The following is an 11,189-nucleotide window of genomic DNA, read 5'->3' on the forward strand; positions in this document are numbered from 1 at the left end:
AGGTGGGACCCTCCTGTGGACCAGCTGCTGGGGGGGGGGGGGGGGGGGTTACACCATATACCCAAAACCTCCAGTTCTCTCTTCACCAATACGCAGTAGAGAAGACTTCAGATCTGTTCGAGGTCAGTAGTAGATTTACTACCATGTAAAAATAGCATTAATGTGTGAAATAGATACATATGGGGGGGGGGGGGGGGGGGGTATTTCATTCATCCTCACGGGGAACATCAGTTACAGCAGCTCAAGGTCATAATGAGGATATAATAATAAAAATGATGAGCAATCGTTCCATGTTATTGCCGGTAAAAGTGAAGCCGATAACTTTTGTCATGTTTATATGTAAAGTAACAATTTCACAATAAGCATGAAGTGCATTAAATTAATGTGTTTTCTTCCTTTTACTTCAGCACTTTGAATCTGACTCGTTTCCCTTTTCAGAGCCTTTCTTTCTTTAAAAGAAGCGTCACGCGACGTGTTAAACGAGTCTCCATCAGCAGCTCTGTGACCAGCTTATTTAATAATGCTACCAGTCATCATTCCCACTGCCAGGCACTGGTATGCTGAAGAGGGGCTCCTGGTGGGGGGGGGGGGGTCCCCCTGTGAAGCTCAGCAGGACCCCAACCAGCTGCCGCCCGGAGCCCGGACCCCAGCAGGGGGGTCTGGTCTGAAGAAACACTGGAACCGGGTTCCTCAGACCACACAAAGCAGACAAACACGTTGTTGTTGCTGCGCGTCAACATGACGCGTTTGATGCTTCATTTAAAGTGACAGGTGTTGCCCCCCCACACACAGTAATGCATACATAAGAAATAACCACATACTATTTGAAAGCACACAATGACCCCAATTTATTGCAAATTGGAAGACATGTTCATGGAAATCCTCACACAGGCAACTCCAGACTTTTCCCCAAATATTAGTGTTGCTCTCTTGAACGAGTGAATTACTGAAGACAGCTGCAGACTGGTGGAGACGGCTGACAGCAACCATTAAAGAGCCTTTACTGGTTTTGATGGGAGGATAAAGGTGTTTCCCTTCAACATGCGAGTCCTTTAGCCTCAATGCTACATGCTGCTGCACACATGACACGCTCTAGTAGTGGAAGACGGGATCTTCTAAAGTTTGATTGAGGCGATCAGATTTAAAATAAACTCTAACTAATAATTTACTTGCGATTAAAAGCCGTACAATATGAATACATTTGATCGAGGGGTTCACGCCAATTCATAGTTATATTGGGAAAACAGGTTCCCACATCATCCAACCTCACCACGTCTGTGATCCACAAATATACAAATTCATTTCTTCCCCACTTTTTCCATTTATTTATTACAATTAATTCAATGTTATTCCATCACTTTTTCATGTGTCGGCTACTTCTTTTCCATTTAAAACAAGTCCAGTATGCGACTATTCTTAAGAAGCTGAATAGTCCTGAAGGGGGGGGGGGGGGAGTTTTTTAAAGAAAAAAGATTTGTAGGAGGAAAGGAAGGAGGGAGTGATGTCCTCCCAGGAGCCTCTTCCATGTGAGGAGTTTTTTTTTTCATAAGCTATGTGAGATTATTTTTTCCCGCGGTCGTCGTCGTCTCCTCTTCTTCTTCTTCTTCTTCTTCTTCTTGCGCCTTCGGGCCGTGTCTCGTCGTCTTCTTCTCTCTAGTCTACGTCCTCTGCGTCGTCTCCGGCCAGCAGCAGAGCGGCGTACTTACTGGCTGAGCTGAACTTCTGCAGGCGAAACAGAGCCTGGATCAGTACAGTTGGCTTTTGGGATGCTGAACAAAGGAGCGTATGCAAGAGACTAGAGGTCAACTTTAGGGGGGGGGGGGGGCACTGGGAATAAACCTAGCATGTACGGGGAGCACTGGTGAAACAACTGGAGGCTTGAGGGAAACCCTTTAATGGAGTCTCATCCTGGGCAGAAGGACTTACAGGGGCTGGGGGTCCTTCAAATTTCTTTGGCTCTGGGGGTGGTCTGGAGTCTCGGTCTCTTCTGTTATCCTTTCTACAATCAGAGCAACACTGAGGTTAACATCAGTGCCGTGAATCCTCAAACAAACGGCTAGAAGACAAACTAGAGGAGCTCAAGCGGCTCCTGCTCAGCATCTGAAAGCTGCTCCCAGTTCACACGGTGCTCAGTTCTCATTTACAGAAGCAAAGCCTCCAGCAGAATTGACGTTTTAGCGCTAGACTTGATCACCTCCTGAGCTCCATCCTGTGGATCTCTGGAGGAGATCACTAATCATTCAAAGCATCAGCAGAGGTGAAGCGGAGCAGAGGCCATTCTTTACAGATGCCCAGTAAGCCTTCTCCCCGTCTAACAACTTCCGAGCGGCAGGCTTCGGATGGCTGACCTGTCTGCCTCCTTTCTCCGGTCTCTGTCGGGCCCCTCTCCTCGGCCCCGCCCTGCTCCGGGACCCCCTCCTCGGCCCCGCCCTGCTCCGGGACCCCCTCGTGCCCCCCGGTCTCGACGCATACCGTCAGCCTTGTTCTCATCTTAAAGGAGAATCCAGACAGGTGAGTGAAGGGAGGCCGTTGGCCGTCATGCAGTAGACCACGCTGAGAGGAGCCACTGGGTTGAAGCCACTGGGTTGAAGCCACTGATGGAGCGCAGCGGCTGAAACTCATTTCATTTATATTTCATAATGGCTGGAAAGCTGTGCCAAAGGTTTCCAAAACAAGCCCTACACTGATGGAGGTGTTTTTACATTGGTCTGAACCAGATATGTATTTTCTTTCTCCAATCAGTATCGTGGTGCATACAATGCAGACTAATGAGACTCATTTCAGTGCTCCCCAAGGAATAAAACTAAAGTTAGGTTCATGACCTCCTCCAGTCAGGATAGAAGACCACCTCCCTGATAGAAGACCACCTCCCTGAAAGAAGACCACCTTCTTGTGCACAACAAGGACCGGACTCGTCTGTGGGAAGTTTGACCTTTTACGGACTTTACTGCACAAACTGGAAGATCAGTTTTCATGCAAACCGTAATTTCCTTTTCTTTGAAACTATTTACATTTCAGCATCAATGATTTACATAAAATAAAGGTTTTCAGAAACTGCTGAATAAGAGGTCAACAACGAGCCGTCACCACATAGGAAGTGGTTACAAAACGGTTCCTTCGTCAGCTCCATTGTGTTTGTCTCCCACTCATCAGGAGCTCTTACCTTTTCCAGATTCGCCTTCATCTGCAGAACTTGGGGCGCTGAAGAGAAAGAAAGAACAATCAGGGGAAAGGCACAGAGAAGTGAAAGCTTTTGAAACTGCCGCTTCGGTCTCATTTGAGGACTCACCTGAGCTTGGGAGGAGCTGAACCACCTGGGGAGACGGGAGAGGCCGGAGGCCGCGCGTCTCCCTCGCTGGAGCCCGTGCTGGCCGCACTTCTCTTGGCCCAGACGTTCTCCTTCGGAGGAGGTGCGGGCACCACCTTCAGCGGCTCCTTGGAGCAGCTGGTAGGGGGGGGCAGCGGTGAGGTCCCGGGGGAGGAGGGCTCCCCTTCTCTCCCACTGAAAACCTCATTCTCTCCAGAGCGCTCGCTATCTCGACACCGGGAGCCTGGCGGAGGAAGAGGAGTTGAACAATATTACGTTCAACCACTCGATGGCAGCATTCTTTAGACGCAATAAAAAAAAGGTACTGAAGTAAATGGGCCGCGCGGCCACCGAGAAGCCCAACACGGCCCCTCCAGGCGTGGAAAGAGAAACCACATTTGTGGAGGCATCAGAATTAAAGCTCACCTCTTCCAGAAGAACTTTCATGCTGTGAAGACTCACTTCCTGTGCGAGAACGCTGAGTATGAGGTTCTTCAGTGCGCCAGCTCGGGTCCCTGAAAACAAAACATTTAAACAAAGAAAAAAGGTGAAATATATTTAATCATAAATAACAAACTCCTAATCTATCACAAATTGAGGAGTCATCATCATCTCCTCCTCTGACCTGTCTCTCATCTTTCTGTCGGGTCCCCGGCCTTTGTCATCCTCCAGCTGCCTCTGCAGCCTCTCCTCCTCCTTCTTCAGCCTCTCCTCCACCTCCCTCTCCTTGGCCGCTGTGTCCACTGGCTTGGCGTTACCGAAGATGGACGAGGTCCTGCTGCCGGAGCTCGGAGGTGCAGCTTGGGAAGTACCACCACCACCTCCTCCACCTCCACCACCTCCTCCGCCTCCACCGCCGCTGCTACGTTCCTCGTCCTTGGGCATACTACGGGGCTTAAGAACCAACTTGGGTCTCTGCACAGAAGATGCTGTGAAAACAGGGGGGGGGGGATCATATTAATATGTGTTGTAAATATAAGAAGAACCGGAATGTAATTATCGATTCTGAGGGAAGTGGTTTTGCATGTGGAGCTCTCACCATCATTCTTGTCCTCCCTCTTCTCGTACCGCTCCTCGCGGTCGCCACCGCGGTCGCCCCCGCGGTCGCCCCCGCGGTCGCCCCCGTAGCGATCCCGGTCCCGGTCTCCCCCGTAACGGTCGCTGCTGCTTCGAGTGTCATCATAATCGCGGCGGTAGCCGGTGCCGAAGGCCCGGCGACCTCCTGCACCTCCTGCTCCGGAGTCAAAACCTAGAAGGACGGCAGGGTAGAAATCAGCTGATTGGACCCCAACGTGAGTGACGTCCGATCCGGCATGAATGGACGACAACGGTTGCAGCAGAGGAAGGGGGCGTGTCATGTTAGCAAATGACTAAATTAGGAAGGGGGCGTGTCAAAAGCCATTTTGTGGACTTCATGACCAGGAAGCCAAAGAGCACACGAGACGAACCTCCTCGATCGAAGTCTCTGCGGTCCCGGTCGTCATAGCGATCTCGGAAGCGGTCTCGTCCCGAATCAAAGCGGTCGTTGTCCCGCCGCGGTCCGTCTTTAAAACGGTCCGACTCAAAGCGATCCCGTGATCCTGCAAGAAGAATAACCACGACGAGCCTGGTTAGTCCAACACTTTGCAAACATATATACACTTTTATATAAAAGCGGTTATTACGACCCTGAAGCAAACTCAATTTTCCGAGTGAATTTGGAAACTTTCAAATAGTTGCTCGGTTTAACTAAGTTATAGAAACGTTGTGCGCGTACCGAACAGGAAGTTCAGGTCAGTTTATCCAGATTTAAAGCACACGGTTCTGCTGTGAGCGTTTTAGTCCTATAGACATTTACATTCCAGATATTTCTGTCCCGTCTTCTTTCTATGTGTATTTTTATTGACAATATGGTGCATTTATTGTTACAATCAGAGCAACTGTTAATAATTTTTTTTTTAAAAAACGTTTTATGCATTTTCTTTGTTTTCCTTACTGTACCAAAATTATACCGAACCATGACCCAAGAATCGAGGTACATTGTGAATTGTGCGTATCGTCACATCCGTAGTTTTAGATAATATTCTATTAAACGTGTCCCTTCGGTCTACACACACACACACACACCCACACACACGCCTCCTGGGATCAGGTGTGGAGACTCACTCTCTCCAAAGGCCTCCTCTCTCTTGGGAGGTCCGTCGTCGGCATCTGAACTGGGTCGAGCCCTCCAGTCGGTGTCCGTCTTGTCGGGCCCCAAGTCCGACATCCGGCCACCCCGGTCCCGGCCTCCCATGGAGCCATTGTCTCTCTCTGGGTTGAGAAGAGGAAATATTAAAGTTTAATTATAGCACAAAAAGGTAGAAGGAAATATCCCCAAGCCGAGGACCAGAAGTAGTGAGCAACGTGTACCTTTATCATTCGACTGGTCTGCAATATCTACACGGATCCTTCGGTTCCCCAGGTTCTGTTGGCGTGAACAAGTCGGTGGTCATTTACATTTGTGTGAGAAGAAGAAACGGACTATAACGTCATGTTAGTTAAAATAAGAATGCAACTCGTGTAAAACCAGGTTCTCGTTGCATCTTCTCACCTCCTCGTTGAGACTCAGGGCCCTCAGGAGGGAGTCCACGTCATCAAATTCAGCATAGCCAAAGCCCTTCAGCCTCTCGGGGTTACTGGGCTCTCGAGGCAGGCGCACCGCACTGATCTGGAGAGGGTGGGGACAGGACGTATGAAAACAGAGAATGCACTGATCTGGGGTCAGCACTGTGCCGTGTACCCAAATAGGAGGAGACGCCTGGTGCCGAGCGCAAATGAAAAATAGGGAAGCAGTTGGAACGTTTGTCAGCCATGTTTTCCTTTACCCTAAAATAAAAAGTACAGTTATGCTGCATCTGACCGTTTGATCATTCCTGTACTAAAAGGCACAAACACGTGCATTAATTCAGTATTCTCTAAGCCCGAGTGAGGCATAAACACTCGGTAGCTTCAGTTATGTTTCAGTACGGTGCCGAAAAGATTTTTGGAGCTCAGACTCTTCTGGGGATCTGTGGGCCGGATCCCCAGAAGAAAATGTTGCACGTTTTATCAATTTAGTTAATAAATTAAGAGGCTAGCTGGATCAACTTTGTGCTCTTGTTCTAGCAGTATGGAATGTACATATGCACTTTGGATGAGTTGCTTTTACTTTACTTGAGTATTTCCCTTTCATTTATTTAAAATATATATATTCTGGGGATCCGCCCACAGATCCCCTGAAGATCTGTGGGCAGGCTATATACATTTTAATTTGCATATATAATCTATACTAAATAAATAAATATACATATATATATATACACACACACACACACACACACTAATAAATAATGATCATCAAGTAGTACCTTAATAAAAGTAGTTCAAATGAAATCCACCTTTAAACAGCAACATTTAAAGTGATGAAAGTGAATGCATTAATAATTATATTTAAATATTTTATTTTAAATGGACCAATCTGCATAATAACATTTACTTTAATTCAATTGATACTTTTGTACTTTCATTTTAACATAATGAATGCACGACTTTTGCTTGTAACTGAGAAAATGCAATCGTATACACGTCGGTTGTATAAACATTAATAATGACGACAACTAAAGACACAAAGCATAATAAGCAACACGGTGTTTATAGCAGATTATCAGAGTAGAATATCGCGAGCCTGCTGCTGTACGTCCAACACAACCATCGTTAAGAGGTAGACGTGTATGACCTGCACAGTGTTGACAGCAGTCAAGACACCGAGGACAAAAATACTTGAGATAAATATTTAAATTACAGATGTAATTAAATCTGGACAAAACTAAACTAGTTTGACGGGCTGTTCAGCCCATTATTTGTTCCCTGTGTGTTGTGTGTGCTGCACTTACTGCCAAGCCGCGGAAGAAGTCTTTGATGGAGTCCTCAGTGACATCATAGGGCAGGTTGCCCAGGAAGGCCGTGTAAGGTGGGCTGCGGGGCAGTCGGGACCGGTCGACATTGGGCTCGCGGGCCGAGCGAGGTGCTGTGGGCAGGACGGACCGGTCGATGCCCGGGGTCCGGTCCTCCTCCGTGTGCCACGAGGTCGAAACTGGAGGAGAGACGACATTTTAAAACAAATAGAAGACGTACCGTCAGCTCCTGACCAACAACACAGGGGTTGTTTTTTAAAATCTTTGACACAACGATGAATCTCGATACACGCACGGTGCATTTGAGTGAATATTTCCCAAGGATATTCAACCTTGGTTTCTTTATAATGCACACAATACTTGTCCAAAAGGCAATGAAATAGTTCATGAATATGAGATATTAGTTTACATATCATTGCGATTGCGTTGTGGAGGTTAGTTCATGCAGTCTGTCGGGTCATCTATGGATTACACTCCTCTTTTTGATTCTTCACTTCATTTTGTTTGTATGCCATCTGGCTTTTTGGAGAATAATGCAGCACATGGATTAAAACATTTGCATTATGCAAAATAAATATAAAAATGTCATCTAAGCCACAAAGGAACATGAGGAAGGGTGCACAAGAATCTCCATCCAGGGAACAACAGTTCATCCATGAGAGATTGTAGTAAGATGAACTAATGTACTCGAACAACCCCAAGTATTAATGATGAGTTAAATCTTTATAAGAGTTAGTGGATTCTTTCAAAACACTAGAAAAACAGTTCAGTGGTAAGTTTACGTGTCCAACCTCATTTCTAAGTCTTTAAAATGTAAAGATTGAAGTCTAAGAAGAAGTTATGTTGTCATCTAAAAGTATTGGATTTCTTTCTTTGATAATTTAACAATATATTAATGGTTATAGCTGCGTATATAATTAATTTGATTACTAACTAATAACTTGCCCGAGCGTGACCTTTTCTTACTGCTGTACATCTAAAAAAGACTTATAAAGAAAAAAGACCAATAACGCTCTGCAGCGCCACATCATATTTCAGCCAGTGACTGCAGTCTGATATTGATCTGGCTTTCTTCTCTCGTTAGATGGGAAGACGCGAGACGGATCCCAGGTTTGCGAGATGAAAATCTCGCCGTGCGCACTCACCATCTCCGTCGAGGTCGTCGGTTTCATCGGCCCAGCTGGTGGACTTAGCCGGGTAGCTGGGGGGCGCGTTGCTGGTTCCCTTGTCCTCTGCCAGGAAGTCAGTCAGAGTGAGGGTCTTGCCCTTCTTGTTCTTCTTCTTAGCTAAAGGGGAGATGAACAATGAGCACACGAGTCAGCCACAGAAGAAATATGCATGCCCAGATGTCGGTTGTCTATACTGATATACGTCAAGGAAGTCTTTAAAAGCCTTGTAGGATTTAAATTAATAAATTGTACCCCATACATTTGGAAACTTACAGATGGTTAAAAATGGTAAATTCATGTGGATTACAGTCTCAAAACAGGGACTGGCTCGTATTAGACATCGTTTTGCACAACTCAATGAAATATTACCAAATGCTGCGAGATTAAAATCGTTGAAACGGCAACACAACACGTGTCTAGGTTTGTGTGCGTCGCTCCTGTTGGAAAGTAAACACGGGGAGCGGTCTGCTCGTCTCTGTTGGTTTAGCCCCAAGAGTGCAGCAAGGATCAATAACACATTCGACCCACTAGATCCCATGTTTGCTGCATTTTGTGTGTGCGTTTTTTTAATACACCTCTAGTCCTGCATGGTGTGTATTTGAAGAGCAAACAGTTGCATGGGGGATCCACACACAGCTCGACTCAGAGCAGGTCTGGCTTGTTTTGGTCTGAAGCAGAAGAGTGAAAAAAAAAAAAAAAAAAGGGAGCGACAAAAGCTAGCTGTGAGCTTTATTGTGAAAATCCCAGCTGTCAGGGCATTCTTTACACACACATCGTGACAAAACCTGCACACATACAGGAGATAATGCGACGTCATTGTTTACACGTAGCGGGCCGGACCGGCCTCCACGGCTCGGCCCCCCTCGGACTGGAACCGTTAACCCTCCCGACTGATCAATAGCTTATTGTAGCGCCCCTCGCTGCGGAGCCACGAGCATTACAGGAGCTGCGTAACGTTTAACTTTTTGGCCGCACCGACAGGAGCATAACAGTTAGCAGAACACGCACGCGCACACGCACGCCGTGTGGTTCGCCTCGCACGCAGATCGCTTTTGTCCGCACGTCTCTGCGCGAAGGGAGTGCTGACGAGCGGAGTGCCCCCTCGTTTAGCAGGCTAGGTTTTTTAGGGCCTAGCGCACGTCGCGGCGCCAGGATCCAAGTGCGCCATCTTCGTGGCTGCTGGACCCGCTCGAGGTGGGACCGCGCAAAGTTTGCGACGCCGCCCCGGATGAAAAGTAGTCGACCCCGAACGGGCCCGGCTGCCCCCCTAAACACGGCTAGCACCGACACCCGGGTGGGGAAGCTAGGCTGCACACGTGGGGGGAAGAGGGACCGCTCGGCCCCAACTCCTCCTCCACGGGAAACGCGCTCGCGCCCCGCCGATGCGTTTCTCTGCTCCGCGAGAGCGCCACGGCGAGCTCCGCCACCGGCATGCAACGTGCACGCAGTTAGCGGCGTTTCACAACATGTCACGCGACGGCCGACGCATCCGAAAGCGGCGTGGAGCTAAACATCGAAGCGACTTGGTGAGGGGAAACACACCACATGTAATCGGTAACATTCGGGGGGGAAAACGTCAGCTCGTTACCGGGGGCCAAAACAACCGACGGACCGATTTAAACGTGCGGGGCAACGACGCGAATCAACGAGACGAGACTTTAACGGCCTCTAGACCGACCGTGTGTAGCCGTGTCGCGGTATAAAGCCCCTGAAATCCCACCCGACAGACCGGGAGCGTTCAACCTCATAAGCCTCACCTGACGCCGCCATGTTGGGAGAACGAGTTCGTTGAAGTTCCCGGATGAAGGCGTCAGAGGTTTATTGTCGGGAGCGCGCACCGGCGTCATCGCCGTTCACGGGCCACGTCTCCGCCCTTGTCGGCCCCGCTCGTTCATGTGCTCGAGAGAGGACTTTTTGCTTTTCTGTCCCTATGTTCTCTGTAACTTTCACTTTTTTTAATGTATTTATTTAGTGTTATACTACTTACACAACTCCTACTGTTCTTTTTCTTTATTATGTATCTGTTATTTATATTTATATAGTTATTTATCTTGCGCACTGCACTTTTACTGCTTCTTTTGCACTTCTGGTCAGATGCTAAACTGCATTTCGTTGGACAATGTGCAATGGCAATAAAGTTGAATCTGAATCTTCTCATGACTTTATATAATTGTTTTAATTTGTGCTTTTTAAAAATAATAATTTTAAATCTGAATCTATCGGTTGCCGAACACCATAAAGCACTGAATTGGTAGTTTGACACAGATTTCCTCATGTGTTCTGTCAATTCTTGTTTTACACTATATTCAAACTGTAACTTACTTTCCTAAAATAATAATAATTAGTTATTTTTTCTATGGATGACATTCATTATATGAATAATAATGTTTTGAATAAAAGAAAAGTGACAGTAGTTTTTTCATGGAGTCGCCGGTATAGTCCTTGTATGTTAAATATGAGGGTTAAATCTTCATATTTATTAGAATCAGTTTTATTGGCCAAATATGTGTATATATACAAGACATTTGACAGTCCAGAACAAGGACCGCCAGAGCTGAGCAGACACAGCTAATGATAAAGAAGAACTATGAAGTACACAATGTGTAAATTAATATAAAAAGCACAAATGACCAACCACAAAAATAGATCCAATGTCTGCACACAAGTCAAGTGTTCTGTATGCTTTGAACCATACAAATACTGCACAGCAATAACCACTGAATGTGTTATTAACAGCATGCAGGATTTATATCAACATATCAGCACGATGTGCATGTTAAAAAGCTGCATTGCAAACTG

At 46.8% G+C, this 11,189-nt stretch overlaps 1 protein-coding gene across 3 annotated transcripts; it reads right to left on the minus strand.

The window, feature by feature from the left end:
* Positions 1-1,301: 1,301 nt before the first annotated feature.
* eif4ba (eukaryotic translation initiation factor 4Ba) lies at positions 1,302-10,270 on the minus strand. 3 transcript variants are annotated; one of them, XM_034532782.1, is made up of 15 exons: positions 10,148-10,270; positions 8,367-8,507; positions 7,201-7,400; positions 5,880-5,996; positions 5,699-5,753; positions 5,453-5,599; positions 4,756-4,887; positions 4,347-4,556; positions 3,933-4,236; positions 3,734-3,822; positions 3,290-3,551; positions 3,164-3,201; positions 2,349-2,490; positions 1,927-1,999; positions 1,302-1,722 (listed from the first exon to the last, which is right to left on the minus strand). In XM_034532782.1, exons 1-15 carry the CDS (start codon positions 10,158-10,160, stop codon positions 1,654-1,656), a joined length of 1,992 nt encoding a protein of 663 aa, XP_034388673.1. In that variant the 5' UTR covers positions 10,161-10,270; the 3' UTR covers positions 1,302-1,653. The 3 variants fall into 3 exon arrangements, with proteins under 3 accessions (XP_034388673.1, XP_034388674.1, XP_034388676.1); XM_034532783.1 differs by lacking the exon at positions 2,349-2,490; XM_034532785.1 differs by lacking the exons at positions 1,927-1,999; positions 2,349-2,490 and having other exon boundaries at positions 10,148-10,269.
* Positions 10,271-11,189: the final 919 nt, after the last annotated feature.

Source organism: Cyclopterus lumpus, chromosome 5, assembly GCF_009769545.1.
Source record: "Cyclopterus lumpus isolate fCycLum1 chromosome 5, fCycLum1.pri, whole genome shotgun sequence".
NCBI classification, from domain to species: domain Eukaryota; kingdom Metazoa; phylum Chordata; class Actinopteri; order Perciformes; family Cyclopteridae; genus Cyclopterus; species Cyclopterus lumpus.